The sequence below is a fragment of the Ictidomys tridecemlineatus genome, chromosome 6, assembly GCF_052094955.1.
Source record: "Ictidomys tridecemlineatus isolate mIctTri1 chromosome 6, mIctTri1.hap1, whole genome shotgun sequence".
NCBI lineage: Eukaryota > Metazoa > Chordata > Mammalia > Rodentia > Sciuridae > Ictidomys > Ictidomys tridecemlineatus.
Window position 1 is genome coordinate 71,362,219 of NC_135482.1, and position 21,424 is coordinate 71,383,642.

The following is a 21,424-nucleotide window of genomic DNA, read 5'->3' on the forward strand; positions in this document are numbered from 1 at the left end:
CGCGCGCCTTCTGGCCCGCCTCCGGGGCCCGGGTCTAAGGCGAACCGGGAAGGGGTACGGGTGGCCCTACCGCCCGGTATTTTCCTCTGACCCCTGCAGGAACAGGTGATGCCAAATCCGCTGCCCGCGGCGAGGAAAAGTCGGGGTTGAGCCCCAGCCGAGCCGAGGCTGGTGGTCCTCTGGTCTCCCGGGCTCGCCCCACCTGAAGGTAAACGCCTCCTCACTTGCGGCCTTTTCCTCCTACCCGGTAGCCAAAACGATTTGCCACCTCTCCCGCCTTCGCCGTTTTAGTGCTGAACATCAACCTTTGCCTGCCTCGAGTTTCTTACCAGAATGTCTAACGTATGAATGGGCTCAAATGAGGAACTTTTAAAAGCGACTTGTTGATGTTGAGTTTCTAAAGTTTTCTAAATAATTCTCCCCCAAACACCTAGTATAAGCAAATTTTCCAATACTTTGCAAATTGACATAAATTAGAATCAGTATTTTGCTGTTTGTGATAGTTCATACTGTTAACTCAAATACATGGCACACATGGATTTCATGTGCAAAAATGTGAATTTAGCTTGAGGATCTGGGTTCAATCCCCCATACCAAAAAGAAAGAATTAAAGAAAAAAATTGGTTAAACCCGAAATAATTTTTATGGGTAATTTGCTTACTTTGTAAAATAAGTTGTGAAACTTAATTAGAGGTTATATTTGTAACCTTAAACATAACTTGTATATGTAAAACACTATACCTTGGAAGCTCTCATAAAATGCTGTAATTCATAATTTGTCAACAAAGTGCAAAATTAAGCGTTAAAAATAATTTTACATTGTCAAAAAGTGAACCTAACATTTCCTCTTCATATGAATACAACCTCCCAAAAGTACCCAAAGTATTACCAAAAAAAAATTAGTGGCAGTGGTTCTCTATGAGCCACCAGACTCTCTGAGGTGAATGGCAAGGTATACTACCTATTTGAAAGTACTTTCTTGCTTTTATCCTAAGGGGAAGTAAAAAGTAATCTCAAGGTTTTGCTTTCATCTTTTGGAAAGCCATCCTCTCATACACAGTCCAGCACTAAATAAAAGATTAAAGAATTTACTTGAAAGAAGGACCATATTAAAAACTCTTTAAGTGGTGGCTGGGGAAAATGAATTCCTTAATTCACCCAGCTGGACTCACTGACTCTCACTTTTTACATTTGTAAGAAAGGCATGTAAATTAAATTAGTGGTGGCCAACACTTGGTTTTACTTGGAATGAGGAATGCCTGGTTTACATTGCTTATAGGTTGCTTTTTTTTTTTTTCCTTTTTTAGAAATGAGTGGTGGCTTAGCTCCAAGTAAGAGCACAGTGTATGTATCCAACTTGCCCTTCTCCCTGACAAACAACGATTTATATCGGGTAAGTTTTAGTATTAGTGCATTTATCTACTGAATTGTCTATTTGAGATACAGATGTACTTTTAAGCAAATAGTTCTGACAAAAATCTTTTTATTTATCTACTTATATATGTTTTGGTACCGGGGATTGAACTCAGGCACTTAACCACTAAGTCACATCCCCAGCCCTTTTTTGTGTTTTATTTAGAGACAGGGTCTCACTGAGTTGCTTATGTTATGCTCGAATTCGGGACCCCCAAAGACCACCAGAGACCCAAGATCGATGTAAGCAGCAAAGAGGTGTTTATTGTGAGCTAGCTCAGTCCTCTGTGCACACACACAGCAACTGGTGACACTGAGAGGCCCCGAGCCCAGGGTTTGCAGTAGTTTTATACATTCTTTGGAGAGGGCAGGGACTTCACATACATCATAGCAAATCATCACACATCACGGGAAAATCAAATAACAATTCTAAAACATAATTAGCACCTTCACTGGCAGGAACAAGTTGGGTAAGGGTGATTGGTTAGTACAAAAGGGGTATTCATTTGAACTGATTGGTTTAAGCCAAGAGGGGTATATGTGCTGAACTACATGGTTTCCCAACTTGTTATCAACTACCATAAAATACTGGGAGGGTCATCTGGCATCCCAGGTATTTCCCTGTCTCATGCTGATTGGTGGCTGCTAGGGGGCTGCTATGGATCCCCACCTAGCCTGACTGAGTCAGGGACACCTGGATCCGCAGATCTCTCCTGTACATAAACAACTTAGCAGGGTGGGAATGTGCCTATGAGTGCTCTGTGGGTTTTTCCAAGGACAAAGGCATGTCCCTTCCTTGGAAAGGCTTTGCTCTGAGATAGAGGCTGGTTTTTCATTTAGGGCCCTGCTAAATTGCTGAGGCTGGCTTTGAACTTTTGATCCTCCTGCCTCAGTCTTCCCAGCCACTGGGATTACAGTCCTGTGCCACTGCACCCAGCTTCTCTTACAAAATTCTTAATTAGAACATTATAATGCACTTAAACCATTAATACCAAAGACCTCTATTGAAAATATGAATAAAATTAGTTATCATTTCCAAAGAGAATTTACTATGCTTTTTTAGAAAACAATGAGTTTTTTATAAACAGAAGATAAAATAGCATTACAAAGCAGGAGCAGTTTGTGATAGGCCAGTTTTTATTGCTTGCTTACTTGGCTTTTGAAACTAACTGGTAATGGAGATGAGGTTTTGGAGTAAAGGACTGATAAGAGCAAATATCCCTTTCCTAACTTTCAGGTTTTGTGAGTATTTACAACATTCACATATAAGCAGAATGTTTAACAGTTTAATACATGTGGTTTTCAGTTCAGAATAAGGGTGATTGAGATGGGGGGAAATATCCCTTCTAGTATATTCTTTCACTTCTTTACCTTATAGAGAACAAAGTTTCCCACTTTATTTTTCCTGCACATGGGTGGTTGAGAGGAATTGAAAGGAAGGATGTGAATCCTTTCTTCAAGTGTGCCCTATTTTCTTTACTACTTTGGGTAAATGTTCAGTACAGAGATGCTACATATGTGATTCATGGTACTTAATTAATTAAGATAGCTTGAGTTTCAAAGAACATAGGGAAAATTAGCTTTAGCTTCTCTATAACAAAATGGACAGTGTGTTGAATGCTTAATATGTGCTGAGTACTCTTAAAGGTTGTAATAGAGACATATCGGTGAACAAAAAGACTTGAATTCATGATTCAGGATAACAAGAAAAACAGACTGCAATATGAAAAAGTTAGATACTAAGGGAGATGTTAAAATGTTGGTTGCTAAGGAGAAAAGACAGGGAAGGAGGGCTATTAAATGTTAAGTTGGTAATGAAAGTGAAATTTTAGATAGGGTGGTTAGAATACCCTTATTGAAAAGGTAACTTTCAAATAAAACACTGAAGCAATTAAGAGGCAGATGTCTAGGAGAAAAGTATTTCAAAAGAGGAAGGGTAATCAGATGTAAACCCATTCTAGGGATGCCTTATAGGGCCTATACAGATTATTCTAAAGAGCCCAGCTTTCAATCTGAGTGAAATTAGAAAGTATTAAAAAATGTTATATAGAAAAGTGTACTGGCCTCAGAATCTGATGTTGCTAACACTGGAATCCAGTTACACTGCATTGCAGCATTACTGAACTAATCATAGAACTCAAAATTTCATAATTATTGGTTGCATGTTGTCGCAGTCTGGCTGGGCACAAAATAACCGAGCCGCCACACAGCCTTGTAGGTTCAAACAACAACTCTTTATTCCCCAACTCTCACCGGCACTCTACACACACTTCCTGGGAACACACTCCCTCCACCAGGCTCTGCACACCAATTCTCTGGGAAACAATGGGAACTCCAAAGTAGGCAGCAGGATCCGCCCTAATCCCTGAGCCACCCTATTCCCAGCAAGATCCACCCTAATCCCAGAGCTGCCCTTTTCCAGAACAGGGTCACCTTTCAACCATACCCTCTGGCAAAATGCCAGGCATCATTCCGACTAAACTGTGACTCTCAACAGCATGTATTAACATATTCTAAAATTGTTTTCTAAAATACATTATATAAGTGGTTTTTTAGTTTGTTTGCAGTGCTGAGGGTTGAACTGGGAGCCTTACATATGACCTCACACATGCTAGGCAAATACTGTGCCACTGAGCTACATCCCCAGCCCATTGTGTAAGAAGTAGGAATTAGCTGGGTGTGATGGAACCTGCCTAAAATCCCAGCCACTCAGGAGACTGAAGTAGGAGGATTGCAAGTTTGAGACCAACCTAAGCAACTTAGTGAAACACCATCTCAAAATAAAATAAGGACTGTGAATAGAGTTCAGTGGTAGAACATTTGGCTAGCATGCACAGGGATCTGGGTTCAGTTCCAGTACTGATAAAGGGGAAGAGAGTACTTACAAGTTTACAGGTACTAGCTGAAGATATAGAACTAAAAGGGAAGAAAGGGCCAACTATAAAGTACTACATATTAATGATGGACAGAGGATGGAGATCTATGGAAATGGATTTTTCATTGTTGAAGTTTTTGTTTTTATAAGCAGTCTAACGACTGACTTCTTAAACAGTTATTGCTTAGACTGTAGGTGTAGAATACAAAAAGTGATATTCCACAACATTTATATTTGGTTTAGCTGAAGCTATGGTGGAGTTGATACGTGCCAAGAATATACCATAAGAAAACAGCAGCCATCTGGTGTACCTGCCTTAGATCTATCACACATGCAAAGTGTCTCTTTGTTTTGCCATACTGGGGATTGAATCCAGGGATACTCTACCACTACCTACCCCTCCAGCTATTTGTTTGGGTTTTTTTATTTTTATTTTTTAGCTGTAGTTGGACACAATACCTTTATTTTTCTTTTATTTGTTTTTATGTGGTGCTGAGGCACCCACAGGTGCCAGGCAAGCGCTCCACCCCATAGCCACGACCCCAGCCCCCTTTTTATTTTTTATTTTGAGAAAGGTTATTGTTAAGTTCTTGCTAAGTTGCTAAGCCTGACCTCAAATTTGTGGTCCTCTTGCCTTAACCTCACCTATAGCTGGTGTTACAGGTATGTGCCACTGTGCCCAGATAAGTGTTTTTTTTCTCTCTATTATCAGAAATTCAGGAACAGAGGCAGATACATGTGATTCCAATGACAATAAGAATTTTGTTCTGGGGGCTGGGATAGTGGCTCAGCTAGTAGAGCATTCGCCTACACAAGGCCCTGGATTCCATCCTCAGCACCACATAAAACAAATAAAATAAAGGTATTGTGTCCAACTACAATTAAAAAATAAATATAAAAAAATTTTTTCTGGTCACATAGAAAATATTTCTTGTAGAACCTGTTTTATAGATGGAAGGCTAAAATTTCTTTATAAACCATAACAAAGAATTTAGTTATCGTTTACAACCTGAAAATTCAGTGTTTATGATTTTAAATTATAAATTTTTATGTGATCTTTTGTTTCAGATATTTTCCAAGTATGGCAAAGTTGTGAAGTAAGTATTCACCTTAAAAGATACTTGATCAGATGAATAAACTATTAACATTTTATGTATATTTCAGTTGTTGTATGTACATAAATATGTAGACAACTTTTTAAAAAAACAATTCCATACATGCAATTTTGGTTTTTTTTTACTTGACATTATATCCTAAATTTCTTTTTCTGGTTTTCCATAAATGGATATTAAACATTTGAAGTTCATTTGTATCTTGAGATTTTTAACTTTGTTAAAACTAACTTTGCTACTACAAATCATCAAAAAACACTTCTGGGTTGGGTCAGTGGCACTTACCTGTAATCCCAGGAATTTAGAAGACTAAAGCAGGAGGATTGCAACTTCAAGCATTGAGAATTTATCAAGACCCTGCTACAAAATAAAAAAGAGCTGGGGATATAGCTCAGTAGTAGAGTGCCTGTGAATTCAATCTCTAGTACTTTAAAACAAACAAACCTGCAGGTAAGTAAGAGCTAATTAGGCAAAAAAAAAAATGGGAAGATGGGGACTGGGGATGTTCTAGTTCAGGTTGATTTTATTCAGTAATAAAGCATTTGCCTAGCATGTGTGAGGCTCTGAGTTCAATTCCTAGCACAGCAAAAAAAGGGGTGGGGGATGTACAGGGAATAGTTTGTACTATAGGCCTTGTTGCAAGAGAAAATAAAATGAAACAAAGAAACAGAGACCAGGCATGGTGGTGTACCCTGTAATCTCATCTACTCTAGAGGCTGAGACTGGAGGATCTCAAGTTCAAAACCAGACTTAGGAATTTTGGCGGTGTCTCAAAAAAAAAAAAAAAAAAAAAGCTCCAGAGGTCTGTGTCTTTGTGGTACACCACCCTTGGGTTCAATCTTCATTACCATGAAAACAAAACAAAACAAAGAAGGCCCCTGTGACTGGAGATGAATAAGTTAAGGGAGAGAAAAGATGGCTCTAAATAAATGCCTGTTGGTTCCTATTCTTGTTTGTTTTTCATTCTGAAAACACTTGGAATCATTGAAGAAGGCTCTTTTTTTTTTCTCCATTTTTTGAGGGAAGGATGATACTGAGGATTAAACCCAGGGCCATGTGCTTTACAATTGAGCTACTACATCCCTGGCTGCCCAAATTTTATTTTTTCTTTTTATTTCTTTTCCCTTTTTCGGTTGTATTTTTTCATTTTGAGCAGGGTCTTGTTAAACTGCTAAGGCTGGCCTCAAATTTATAATCCTCTTGCCTCAGAGCCCAATGTTGCTGGAATTATAGGAAGGTGTCACTACACCCAGTATGGCTTCTAAAACTTTTTAAAAGTTTATTTTGGCTTCAGTGTAGAGATTTGGATTAGAGGGGCTGGGGATGTGACTCAAGCGGTAGCGTGCTCACCTGGCATGCGTGCCGCCCGGGTTCGATCCTCAGCACCACATACCAACAAAAGATGTTGTGTCCGCCGAGAACTAAAAAATAAATATTAAAAATTCTCTCTCTCTCCTCTCTCTCCTCTCTCACTCTCTCTTTAAAAAAAAAAAAAGAGATTTGGATCAGAGTTGCAAAGGAACAAAACAAAATCGAGTAGCATTGGCTCAGGGTACTTCAGATGGAGTCAGAAGATCATTGTTAATCAGATCTCAGACAGCTTTGCAGCTGAACCTTTGAAATGGGCTACAAGCAGATCCACCTTCATGCCCCGTGAGAGCTGACCTTTTTTGTTAAACATTACTGACTGCTTTCTATAAAGGGACCTTTTCCCCAAAACTACCCAGAGACTGAAACTGCACCCAGTTCCTTTCTTGCAAAACAGCTGAACTTCTGCCCTCACTGATCATAATTCATAACAAGTGATGTAATTTCCAAACCCTTTGTAGAAAAGCTAAAAATTTAGCTGCCACTTTGTAAAACCTTGTAGCACATTTTCAAGACTGCTTGAATCTGTTTTTTTCTGGATTATAATCCTACCTAGCCCCAAACAAATGTAATTCTCTTTGTTCTAGATCAGGTTGATTTTATTCTCAGTCACAAAAGTAACAAAAACAAATTTATGGAAACCAATCTTTTTTATGTAAATTTTTTAATTTATATATGACAGCAGAATGCATTAAAATTCTTATTACATATATAGAGCACAATTTTTCATATCTCTGGTTGTATACATAGTATATTCATACCAATTCATGTCTTCATACATGTACTTTGGATAGTAAAGATCATCACATTCCACCATCATTAATAATCCCATGCCCCCCTCCCTTTCCCTCCAGCCCCTCTGCCCCATCTAGAGTTCGTCTGTTCCTCCCATGCACTCTCTCCCTACCCGACTATGAACCAGCCTCCTTATATCAGAGAAAACATTCAGCATTTGGTATTTTGGGATTGGCTAACTTCACTTAGCATTGTCTTCTCTAACTCCATCCATTTACTTGAAAATGCCATGATTTTATTCTTTTTATTACTAAGTATTATTCCATTGTGTATACATGCCACATTTTTTTATCCATTAATCTAATGAAGGGCATCTAGGTTGGTTCCACAGTTTAACTATTGTGAATTGTGTTGCTATAAACATTGATATGGCTGTGTCCCTTTAGTATGTAGTTTTTGAGTCCTTTGGGTATAGATGAAGGAGAGGGACAGCTAGGTTAAATAGTGGTTTCATTCCCAATTTTCCAAGAAATGTTTATACTGCTTTCCATATTGGCTGCACCAATTTGCAGTCCCATAAGCAGTGTTCAAGTGTACTTTTTCCCCCTTGTCCTCGCCAACACTTATTGTTGTTTGTATGTATAATAGCTGCCATTCTGAGCAGAGTGAGATGAAATCTTAGATTGCTTTTAATTTGCATTTCTCTAATTGCTAGTGATGATGAACATTTTTTCATGTATTTGTTGATTGGTTGTACATCATCTTTTGAGAAGTGTCTCTTCAGGTTCTCATAGAAATAGAAAAAGCAATCATCTGGAAAAATAAGAAACCCAGAAGAGCTAAAGCAATCCTTAGCAGGAAGAGTAAAGCAGGTGGCATCACCATACCACACCTTAAACTATACTACAGAGCAATAGTAACAAAAACAGCATGGTATTGGCACCAAAACAGATTGGTAGACCATTGGTACAGAATAGAGGACACAAAGACTAACTCACAAATCTGTGCTCACTTATAAGTCATTTTCACTTTGTCATTTCCATTCTTGATACCCCTGACTTTGAAGAGATAGCTGGTTTTATAAATGTATTGATTTCTCTTACTTTCTAAATGTTTTATTACATAACCATTTTTTAAAATTCGAGTTTTCTAAATATTCGTATTTTTTAAATTTATTGTTGCCTCGTTTTTAACTGGCTCTTTGTTTATGCTTTAAGGGTTACTATAATGAAAGACAAAGATACCAGGAAAAGTAAAGGGGTTGCATTTATTTTATTTTTGGATAAAGACTCTGCACAAAACTGCACAAGGGCAATAAACAACAAACAGGTAAGCCAAACATTCTCACCAAGGTTTGTAACCCAAAAAATATGGGGAAATATAGTTAATGAGTATCCACAGATTCAGAGAGCATCTAATGGGGATGACAAAGATATACTGGGCTCCCAAAACATTGGTAGAATCTAAGAAAAATACCATAGGGTAGACTTCATCAATCAAAGTAGAGCAATTGCTAAAATCATCCAAAATATAAATGGAATTGAAGATTCAAAGAAATAAGATCAAATAACTAGTTTAGGTTTCTGTGAAATACATCCTTCTGCATTTACATTTTTGTCTGTTTAGTTGTTTGGTAGAGTGATAAAGGCAAGCATTGCTATTGACAATGGAAGAGCAGCAGAGTTCATCAGGAGGCGAAACTACTTTGATAAATCTAAGTGTTATGAATGTGGGGTGAGTAAACCTAAAATTTAATGAAATCATTGTAGTTTACTCTGAAGTATTTTCCACAATAGTCTTTTATTGGTGTTCTTCAAAACTAAAATCATGAGATATAACAATCTAACACTTTTTAGAAAACAATTTCAAAAAGGTAGAAACTGGAGAAATTATCACTCTATATTATCCAATCACAGTTATCTTTAAATACTACATTTAAATTAAATTTACTTAGATGAGTCTGAAGTCTCTAAGTAAAACAGCTGGTTTCTTGTCTTGCCAGACAAGAAAACGTGGGGGTAGTTCGGTTAAAAACATTAGCCATATAATGGGGAAAAAAATTTTTCAGAACAGTGGATTTGGTGGAGCATGTCTGCATTCCCAGCTAATTGGGAGGCTGAGGCAGGAATTTCTCTTGAGTTTGAAAGTTCAAGACCAGCCTAGGCCATAGGCTGGCAGCCATACGCAGTGCCTCACTTCTATAATCCCTGCTACTTGGGAAGCTGAGGCAGGAGGATCACAAGTTCTAGGTCAACCTGAGCAACTTTGTGAGACTCTATATCAACATTTTTTAAAAGGGCTGGGAATATAGTTTAGTGATGGACTGTCCCTGGGTTCAGTCCTAAGCGGGGGGGGGGGGGGGGGGGGGGGGGGGGAAGAACTTCTGACTAGCTAAAACCAGCTTTTAAAAGTTGTTTTACTTAGAGACTTCAGACTCATCTAAGTAAATTTAATTTAAATGTAGTATTTAAAGATAACTGTGATTGGATAATATAGAGTGATAGTTTCTCCAGTTTCTACCTCTTTGAAATTGTTTTCTAAAAGTGTTCTACTGTTTATCTCAATGTCTTAAAAATTTTTGGTAACTCGAATTTTTATTAATGTTATTTCCTGTTTCTGTGACATTTTACCAGTGTTTAAATGTCACAATTTATTACCACCAGGTGCAGTGACACATGCCTATAATTTCAACTACTTGGGAGGCTGAGAGAGGGGGATCACAAGTTGGCAACTTAGCAAGACCCTGTCTCAAAATAAAAAGGACTGGGGATGTCGCTCAGTGGTAAAGCACTCCAGGGTTCAATCCCTATTACCGCCACCCTCCCACCACACACACAAAATTAAGTACCAGTATTATCATTTAACCTATCCTCTCTGAGATGGTAGGTTTTAAATTTTTGTTGTTGAAAATGTCACTCTGTGTCCTAAGCTGGATTGAACTTTCAAACTCAAGAGATCTTCCTGCCTCAGCCTCCCAATTAGCTGTGAATGAAGACATGCTCCACCAAACCCACTGTTTTGAAAAAGATTTTTTCCCCATTATATGGCTAATGTTTTGTAATTGAACTACCCCCACATTTTCTTGTCTTGAGTCTTTTCATGAGCTACTGTCATCCATGTAATATTTTGGTGATTAGGAGAGAGATAGCCATAGAAAAATTTTGTAAAGACCCCTAAGAAAATTTCAGTCTGGATCTCATATCTGTCAGTTTCTGAAAGATGGTATAAATACTTAAATGACAGTGTAAAATACTTAAGCTGAATCCTGAAGTATTAATGGGGAACTGGAGAGAAAATTACTCAGAGACAATGTCCTAGCTACAAAATCACATGAATAATTCAAAGAAATGGCTTGGGCTCCTTTCTCCCACTGCCACTCCCTATTCCCCTTCCCCATCAAAGAACGATATATAGACAGATGGATGAATGAATAGAAAGAGGAAGCAAACAGTGGCATGGATGCATACGAATTCTGTCAATCTCTATGATTTTAAAACCCTTTAAGTGAATGTTTTAAAGATGCTTTTCTGAAGTCCTAAGTTTTGTTTTAAAAGGAGTACTAACATGCATAAGGTCCTGGGGGTTTGATCCCTACCACCAAAAGCAAATAAATAATTAAAAATAAAAAATAAAAAAGGAGTAGAGATAGTTATGTGTATAATAGAATAAATTACTGAGAAACTTTTAATGAATCTGGCCTGTGGATCCATAGATTTATTGTATTATACTTTGTAAATTTTTATACATCCTTTAATTCCCACAAAATTGGTTTACATTTATTCCTCCTTTTTTTCTCAGTTATTTCAATATTAAGCCTTTTTTTTTTTTTTTTCCAATGGGACATGTTAAAATTTGTTGGTATACCTTTGTCCCAGAACAGTTTGGTAAGTGCTTCTGTAGGTAAATGTAGTCCTATTAAATAGGACTATAATATCAGCCATTTTATTTATATATTTATTTATTTACTTATTTTGCAGTGATGGGGAATGAACCCAACACTTCACATTTGCTAGGCATTTTCTGTACAGCTGAGCTACATCTGCAGCCCATTGGTTTTGGTTTTTTGTTTTTTTAATTTCTTTTACAGTTGTAGATGGACAGCATGCTTTTATTTTATTTATTTTTTTATGTGATGCTGAGGATTGAACCCAGTGCCTCACAGAGGCATCTTAGGCAAATGCACTGAGCTACAGTCCTAGCCCATGCCCATTGGTTTTTGGGGCATTTTTTTTTTGTTGTTTGTTTTTTAACATTTATTTTTTAGTTTTAGATGGACACAATACCTTTATTTTATTTTTATGTGGTGCACAGAATTGTGCCTCACACATGCTAGGCAAGCACTCTACTTCTGAGCCATAACACCCAGCCACCTACTGGTTTTTTAAATTAAGATTTGTAGTCTTTTTTTCATAAGTCTTCAAAGTAAGCCTTTTCCCTTTAGTATATATCAATTCAGACATGCTCATAGTAGGCACATAGAGCTAGTGTCTACTATAATTGGACAGTGCAGGTATAATGTAGATATGAAAGTAGTTAAAAATAAAAATGAAGAAGACAAAATTTTCCTTTCTTTACAGTGCCGGGAAATGAACCCAAAGACTTGGCTCATGCTAGATACACTATTGTTTAAAAAGTCATTTTCTTTTGTGTATTCCCAGTGTGAGGATTTTTTTTTTTTAATTCTAAAACCTTTCAGTCATAAGGTACCTGGCAGGTTTCTGTTAATAACAAATATAGTATTTTCCTCTTTTTAATGTGAATTAAAAGGAAAGTGGACACTTAAGTTATGCCTGTCCTAAAAATATGCTTGGAGAACGGGAGCCTCCAAAGAAGAAAGAAAAAAAGAAAAAAAAGAAAATTCCTGAACCAGAAGAAGAAATGTATGTATATCTATTATGACCTTAGTGTGTTGATTTGTCTTTTTACTGTTGATTAATTGCATGTTGATCTCCCACACACACACCCTTCTCTCTCTCTTTAATAATTTAGTGAAGAAGTAGAAGAAAGTGAAGATGAAGGGGAAGATCCTGCTCTTGACAGTCTAAGTCAGGCCATTGCATTTCAGGTACTAAATTTTTTTTTTTTTTAAGTACTATGTTGTAGTTACAAAGATTTATAGTTCTTGCTTGCTTTTTCTCTTTTCTTTTTTTGGTGCTAAATTGAACCCAGGAGCACTTTACCACTGAGCTACAGCCCTATCCCTTTCTATTTTTTATTTTGAGACAGGACAGGTCTTGCTAAATTTCCCAGGCTGACCTAAAAATTGGGATTCTCCTGCCGCAGCCACACCAGTCACAGAGATTATAGGTGTGCAGCCTCCACACCTAGCAGCCCTTACTCACTTTATTGACTGTCTCCTCGTGGAAGCCTCTATCTTTCCCCTTCACCTCCTAAATTTGAGATTACAGAATGTTCCTCTAACAAATGGAAATGAAAAGTTCCCATTTGTTCTTTCTAAATTTTAAGAAAAACATTGAAATATTTTTAGTTTCCTATTTTCATTATAGAATTGAGCAGAATTATTTGATTAAAGTGAGTTTAGCTCAACCAAAAAGACTTTTCAGAAATTACCTAGGAAAAGCCAGGCACAATGACACATGCCTATATCCCAGCAGCTCAGGAGGCTGAGGCAGGAGGATTACGAGTTCAGAGCCAGCTCAGCAATTTAGGGAGGCCCTGAGCAACTCAGCAAGATCCTATCTCTAAATAAAATATAAAAAGTGCTGGGGATGTGGTTCAGCACCCCTGGGTTCAATCCCTGGTACCAAAAAAAAAAAAAAAAAAAAAAAGCAAGGCCAGTCTTAGCAACTTAGCAAGGCACTAAGCAACTCAAGTGAAACCCTCTTTCTAAATAAAATACAAAAAAGGGCTGGGGAGGTGGCTCAGTGGTTAAGTGCTCCTGAGTTCAATCCCCAGAACCAAAAAAAAAGAGAGAAATAACCTAGGATGATTTTGAGGAATATTATAATTGAGACAAAGTATGAGGGTTGAGAGGAATATCTTACTGTCTTCATGACCTGGAAGGGTGGAAAGTGGTGTCATTTGTGTTGCATTTTTGCCATGTTCAAATTAATGCACCATGAATAACATTAAACAAAATGCTGGTTTTATTTCTTTTCTGAATCACATTATAGCAAGCCAAAATTGAAGAAGAACAAAACAAATGGAAACCCAGTGCAGGGGGTCCTTCAACATCAGATGATTCAAGACGCCCAAGGATAAAGAAAAGTACATATTTCAGTGATGAGGAAGAACTTAGTGATTAAAATTGTATTTATTATGTAAATATTTTAAAAATAAATTCTTGGAGTATAAACTTAATTTGGGAAGTAAAGATTACTTTTAGTATTTGAACATAAGAATACTTAATATCAAATAGTTTTGTACTATAAAATAGTTCATAGGAAATTTAAAAATAATTTTAAAGCATCATGTTTCTCTTTTGCCTTAGCAAAGTACAGGTTGAGCATCCTTAATTCAGAAGTCCAAAATAATTCAAAATGCCCCAAAATCCAAAACTTTGAGCACCAATATTCCACCTGAGGTGGAAAATTTTATACCATAAAACTTTGTTTCATCCACTTTATTAAATATATGTATAAGCCATATGTGGTGGCAAACACCTATAATCCCAGTGACTTGGGAGACTGAGGAAGAAGGATCACAAGTTCCAGGACAATTAAACAATAGCAAAACTCTATTTTTAAGATAAAAAAATATAAAGGGAATATAGTTTCAGTGGTAGAGAGCTTCTGGGCTCAAATCCCAGTACTGCAAAAAATAAAAATTTGTTAAAATAAAAAGGTTTAAAATTACCTTCAGGTTATGTGTAAAAATATAGGAAACATCAATGAATTTCATGTTTAGACTTATGTCTCATCCCTAAAATATCTCATTATATATGTATAAATATTCCAAAATACTTGTGGGCTCAAGCATTTTTGATAAGGAATTCTCAACCTGTACTAAAAATCAGGATTTGTTAGTAATAATCTTGTAAAGAACTAATTGTAATAAAAATAAGAAAAATATGATAGTAATATTATTGTTTTCCCATAGGAAAAGGCAGATATTCAAATGACATTTAAAAACTTGATATTAAAAGCTTTATTAATATCCAATTGGATTATATGAGGGTTTGCAAATAAATTTAATCTCAAAACAAAACTTCATACAGACTGGAAAGTTGAATGGTTTATTATTAGGAATGTTAAATAAACTTTTCAAGAGAATTTTGTCTCTAAGTATGGGTGCTTTATCATCTTATTTTTCTTTTAGCTTAATCTCAATCTGAGTGTTGTTATACCCATAAAATATGAAGTAGCTCTCAAAATCTTATACCCAAACACAGAAACTATTTGTCTGCCCTTCCTGTAGGACCAGATTCTGTTCCCCACAAGCAACTACTGATAACTTCATTGACTATTTCTTTTCATATGTATGTACATATTGCTTAAAAAAGGCATATATTTCTGTCACTTAATTCTTAGAAGGATAAGGGAGGACTTGTTTCAATCTGTCATATCTCCCTCTGTCTCTTCTATTTTCCAAGTATGGCTATGTTAAAGTATTTGGTTAAATCCATATTACTATTTGGGTTTTTTATGACCATATAAATAGTTTACATTTCATGTATTTATTACTACATCTTTCCCTGTCTTCTGCAGTTGGTTATATAGGAATAGAATTATAAAGTCTTTAACTTTCTTCTGTGTATATTTCTATTACTGTTTGACTGCTTTGTAAGAACACCCACATACTACATTTTTAAATTATTAAAAGCAATAAAAATGTTTCTACTTTGAAATCTACAAGGATATTGAAAATATTAACAGTATAGAATCTTCAGTCTCAAACAAACCAGAATGATTGAATGCAGTACTCTATTTTCTGTTCATCCATTAATTAATAAAATATTATGTACTTTCCAATAGAAAATGAGCTAGAGACTTAAAGAATATAAACAATAAGTAGTATGAAAACTACTTACATTAGGTAACTAATCTACTTCAACCAGCGAAATATTTTTTACCTCATTGGAAAAAAAATAAAAATAGAAAAAAAAACTAGATGGCAGACTAAATTCCATTTTATTTACATAAGAATAATAATTTGGCTGTAATTGTTCTTTTATTATTTAAAAAAAATTTTTGGGCTGGGGATGTGGTTCAAGCGGCAGCGTGCTCGCCTGGTATGCGTGCGGCCCGGGTTCAATCCTCAGCACCACATACCAACAAAGATGTTGTGTCTGCCGAGAACTAAAAAATAATAAATATTAAAAAATTCTCTCTCTCTCTCCTCTCTCACTCTCTCTTTTAAAAAAATAAATAAATAAATATAAATAAATAAATAAATAATTTTTTTTTCACTATACTGGTGTTTGAACCAGGGCACCCTACTACTGAGATACTTCCCAGCCATTCCTAATTTTTTATTTTGAGACAGTCTTGATAACTAGCTGAGGCTGGCCTGGCGAGCGCGCTACCGCTTGAGCCACATCCCCAGCCCCTAAAATGGTGTTTCAATACATGCACAGAACATGTAATATTTAAATCAGGTTAAAAATCCTTCATCTCAAACATTATGGTGAAAACATGAAATTCTTTTTTTTCCCCTCCTGGGTCCTGGGGATTGAACACAGACACTTTACAACTGAGCTTATCCCCCAGCCCTTTTTTATTTTAAGACAGGGTCTTGCTAAATTGCCAGGCTGACCTGGAACTTGTGATCTTACCGCCTCAGCCTCTGGAGTATCTGAGATGATAGGTGTGAGTCATTGAGCCCAGCTATTTGTTACTGATTTTTATGAAGTAGAAGTATTATTTGCAAGACGCTACAAAATTTTGAAAGTTTAGGGACTGGGAATGTTACTCAATAGTAAAGCGCTTTTTAGCATGTGGGAGACCCTGTGTTTAATCACCAACATCCCTACCCCAAAAAAGATTTAAAAAATCAAAGGTACTATGTCCAAGTTCTTTTTTAGGGGAGGTGGTGCTGGGAATTGAACCCAGAGTTTTCACTTTTGCTAGGCAAGCATTCTACCACTGAGCTACATCTGGACAACTTAACAAGATGCTGTTCCACATAAAAAGGGCTGTAGATCAATGGTAGAGCCCCACTGGGTTCAATCACCTGTACTGCAAAGAAAAAAGAAATCCAAACTTTGGAACCAGATTGCTTTGGTTTAACATCTGGTTTGAACACTAGTTGCATAACTAATCAAATTATATGTCAGAACTAGGCCTTAGGTTGATTTTTTAAATGTTTTTATTAGTGCATTATAGTTATACATAATAGTAGGGTTTATTTTGACATAATTATACATACATTGAATATCGTTTGCTCTATTTCAGTCCTCACTAATTCCTTCTCCTCCTACTGCTCTTAGTCCCCTTCTCCTACTCTACTGGTCTTCCTTCCATTTATTCATTTTTAATTGGTTATTTATAGATATACATAAAGGTGGGAATCAGTATGATATATTTGTATATATACGTATCATGATTTGATCAATTTCATTTCTCAGTTCTTCCCTTTTGGTTTTTATTTTGTTTGGCTTTACAGTATTGGGGATTGAACCCAGGATCTTGTATACATAAAGCACATGATCTACCATTGACATAAATCTCCAGCCCCCATTGTATAATTTTTTTCTATTAATACTGGGGATTGAACTATCACTGAACTATATCCCCAGCCCTTTTTAAATTTTTTTATTTTGAGACAGAGTCTCACTAAGTTGCTGAGGCTGGCCTTGGATTTGTGATTTTCCTGCCTCATCTTCCCAAGAATCTGGAATTATAGGTGTGAGTCATTATATCAGACTATAATATTTCTTATTGATCATTTTATCCCTCTAGGTTAGCTTTTTGTAGCAAATCCCATTGAATTCCTGCCTACATTCATTTTCCACTTTCTCATCTTGGTTTCAACCTGTGTTATTGACAGGATTGATGTATCTTTCCTTTATGGATTTGGCTCACTAAAAAGTACCAGAGAAATATATTTTAACATCTTTTTCTACACTTACCATAAATCCAGCCATGAGCTTCAGGGAAAAGTGACTCAATCCTGGCTCTAGAAGGTAGATCTCATGGACTGAGCTAACCATAATAATCTCATTTCTCTGAGCCAGGCATAGTGGTGTATGCCTGTAATCACAGCTAATTGAGAGCCTGGGCAATTTGGTGAGACCCTGTCTCTAAATAAAAGATCTTTAAAATGGCTGGGGATGTAGTTCAGTAGAAGAGTACCTCTGAGTTCAGTCCTCTGTACTGCCTACCCTAATCATCATCATCATCATCATCTCTTTCCTCTTGCCAGCAATTGGTTAAGAACGGACATATGGTTCAGTTCTGGACAATACTAAGTGAGTGAAGTCTATTAGGGGCTTCTAGGGAAATTTTCCTTGCTGTTAAGAATAATAACTCTTGGGCTGGGATTGTAGCTCAGTGGTAGAACACTAGCATGTGTGAGGCACTGGGTTTGGTTCTCAGCACCACATACAAATAGATAAATGACTAAATAAAGGCCAATTGACAATTAAAAAAAATTTTTTTTTAATAATGACTCTTCTTTTTCTGAGTGTTCTTTCTCTGGATGTGATTTCTGGCACTGTTGGAGACAATATTAAGATCTTGTAAGATACCAGCCATTAGTTGAAATTATATGTAGTTAACAGTCGTTAAATATTTAACTCATTAAATATCTCTGTCTCCCAGACATTTATTGGATTGCAATTCCTGACATACTTGTGAATGGGTGGGGACACTGACTAGTACCAATCAAAGAGCTGTGAAAAGAAATGATGTGTATTTCTGAACTGCAGCACTTAATTATTGGTGTAAGGCTTTCTAGTGTTCTCTTCTTCTGGCACAGTGATCAGTACTGTTCAATGTGCTAGGAGCTATATCACGCTTGGTTCTTACGTAACTAGAGTTCACTGAAGAGAACCCATAGCTGGCCTGGATATATCTCTTTTTAGCATAGCATTTTGTAAAAAGAGAGAATTTTTTAATATTGATTTTTCAGTTTTCGGCAGACACAACATCTTTATTTTATGTGGTGCTGGGAATCAAACCCAGCGCCCTGCACATGCCAGGTGAGTGCGTTACCCCTTGAGCCACATCCCTAGCCCCTTAGCACAGCATTTTAAAAAATACCAAGTAGGGCTATAGTTGTTACTCAGTGATAGAGCAATTACCTATCATGCATAAAGCCCCAGCATTAATCAATCAATCATTAATAAATACCAAACAAAAGAAATAACATCTTGCTGTTAAATCTGGCCTTTCAAGACAACAGAAATACTCTTCAGTCTTAGATCCATTCTTCTCCAAGCTTCAGTGGTGTTCATTTAGGAAAGTGAATAATAATACACACATTTCTAGGTTCATAATAGAAATAAGTAACAGAAAGCACTTAAAGAATCTAACATATGGTTAACACTATGCAAATTACAGACATTATTAAAATGTTATAATTTTGCTTTGTACCAGCACTTATACTTACTACAATAAAAGTAGCAATAAGAGTAACATCAAACATTAAGTATTATAATGAATTTTAAAATGACATTTCTCTATATGAGGAGAGCAGTTCAGATTTATCCAAACCTATAAGTTAAACTTTGATCAAAATCATTTTTATGTTAGAGCCTTTAAAAATTTGAGGTAGGGCCTGGGGATATAGCTCAGTTGGCAGTTGGTAGAGTGCTTGCCTTGCATGCACAAAACGCTAGGTTCAATCCCCAGCACCATAAAAAAAAAAAAAATGAGGTAGCCTGTACTGTTTAAATCTAGCAACTCAAGAGGCTGAGGCAGAAATATCACAAGTTTGAGGCCAGCCTCAGCAACTTAGCAAGACCTGTCTTGAAATAAAAAATTAAAAGGAATTAGGGATGTAGCTCATTGGTAAAGTACTTCCCTAACATGCATTCAATTTCTAAGACCACAAAATAAATCAATCTGTATGTGTACACACACACACACACACACACACACACACACACACACACACACGGACTCTGATGGAAGTCACCCACTATGTAAAAAGACTACCAAGCTGAAAAGGTCACATGCAGATGATTGGATCAACAGCTTGCTGAACTTTAATCACAGCGCAACCAGCAACCACATGAGTGAACTATCTTGGACATCCAGCCAAAACAAGCCTTCAGAAAACTGCTGCCCCAACTGATATCTGGTAGACCACATGAGACAACCAAAGCAAGACCCAGCAATTCTACTCTGAGCTATATACCCAAAAGAAATGAAAATATATGTCCATAAAGAAACTTATAATGAATGCTTATAGCAATATTATTCACTATAGCCAAAGGTAGAAACAAATATCTATCAGAGAACAAGTGGATGAACAAAATATGGTCTATCATACAATGAAATACTATTCATCCATAAAAGAAATAAAATAATGATACATGTTACAACATATCAAAAATAAGTAAAGAGGTCTAGGGATGCAAACAGATGTAAGAGAAGTGGAGTGACTATTACTAATAAACAAAATAGACTTTAGCACAATATATATTATTACAGATACAAATGAAAATTTTATAATGATAAGTGGTCAATTTACCCAGAAAATAAACCAAACACATACAACAGAGATCAAAATACATACAGCAAAAACAGACAAAATTGAGGGAAAAAGTGGACAATTCAGCAATGTTGGAGATATCAATAAACCCACTCTCAAAAATAAATGAACTAGATCAAAAATCAACAAACAAATTAAAGCCTTGGACTTGGCTTAACTGATATTAACAGAGCACTCAATACGAAATTAGCATAATACACATTCTTTTCAAGCACACATGAATCATTCTCCCAGGTAAGCAAGATGTTAGACCATAAATGTAAAGGGCTAAAAACCAGGCAAAGAATGTTCTCTAAGCACAATATTAAACTAGAAATAAGCCAACCAAAGAAACTTGAGAAATCCATAAATATTTGTAAATTAAAATAATATACTTCTGAATAACTTTCAAGCCAATGAAGAAATCTAAGAAAATTTTAAAACTTCTTCCCTGCACAATAATAAAAATTCAACAAAAATTCAAAAAGTATGGGAAATAGCTAAAGCCATGCTTAGAAGCAAATTTATACATTTAAAAATTTGTATTAGAACCAAAGCATGGTAGACATCTGTAATCTCAGCAATTTTGGGACACTGAGGTAGGAAGATCATAAATCGAGGCCAACTTTGGCAATTTAATGAGACCCTATCTCAAAATAAAGTTTAAAATGGGACTAAGGATGTAGCTCAGTATTTAAGAATCCCTGAGTTCAATCCCCAGTACCACACACACACACACAAAACCTATTAGAAAAGGTAAAAGGTGTTGAATTAACAACAACCTATGCCAGGCATGATGCTGCATGCCTGTAATCACAGTGACATGGGTGACTGAGGCAGAAAGATCCCAAGTTCAAGACCAACTTGGGAAATTTAGCAAGATCCTATTCAAAAAATAAAAAGGGCTAGAGATGTAGCTCAGTGTTACAGTGCTTGCCAAACATCAGCAAGGCTCTGGGTTCCATCCCTAATATACAAAAAAAGAGACAAAGCAAACTGGAAGAAAAGCTGAAGGATCTAGGGGGCAGTGTATTGCCTTGACTTTTCCAGATTCTAGAGGAAGCACTCCTTACTTGGCTCATGAACACCTTCCTCATCTACAGTGCAAACAGTGCCAGGTCAAATGCTTTGTACATCACATCAATCTGACTTCCTCTTCTTTCTCTCTCTTTCACTTTTAAGAGTCTCGTAAGTGACATAAGTTCTAGGGATTAGTACATGACATCTGTAGGATGCCATTATCCTATCTAACACTCCCTATAGCAACACATTTAGTTAATATTTTAAAAATCTGGGGCTGAGTGCACAACCAGAGAAATGAAAA

At 36.3% G+C, this 21,424-nt stretch overlaps 2 protein-coding genes across 8 annotated transcripts in view; one reads left to right on the forward strand and one right to left on the reverse strand.

Moving 5' to 3' along the window:
• The window catches only part of Pphln1 (periphilin 1), a 157,322-nt gene that overhangs the window by 101,389 nt on the left and 34,509 nt on the right, over window positions 1-21,424 (reverse strand). The window lies entirely within an intron of this gene.
• On the forward strand, window positions 9-14,735 carry Zcrb1 (zinc finger CCHC-type and RNA binding motif containing 1). Of its 3 annotated transcripts, none has more exons than XM_078014870.1 (8): window positions 9-208; window positions 1,308-1,393; window positions 5,357-5,385; window positions 8,721-8,832; window positions 9,130-9,237; window positions 12,271-12,383; window positions 12,493-12,568; window positions 13,638-14,735. In XM_078014870.1, exons 2-8 carry the CDS (start codon window positions 1,310-1,312, stop codon window positions 13,767-13,769), a joined length of 654 nt encoding a protein of 217 aa, XP_077870996.1. In that variant the 5' UTR covers window positions 9-208; window positions 1,308-1,309; the 3' UTR covers window positions 13,770-14,735. The 3 variants fall into 3 exon arrangements, with proteins under 3 accessions (XP_077870996.1, XP_077870997.1, XP_077870998.1); XM_078014871.1 differs by lacking the exon at window positions 9-208 and adding an exon at window positions 6,897-7,053; XM_078014872.1 differs by lacking the exons at window positions 9-208; window positions 5,357-5,385.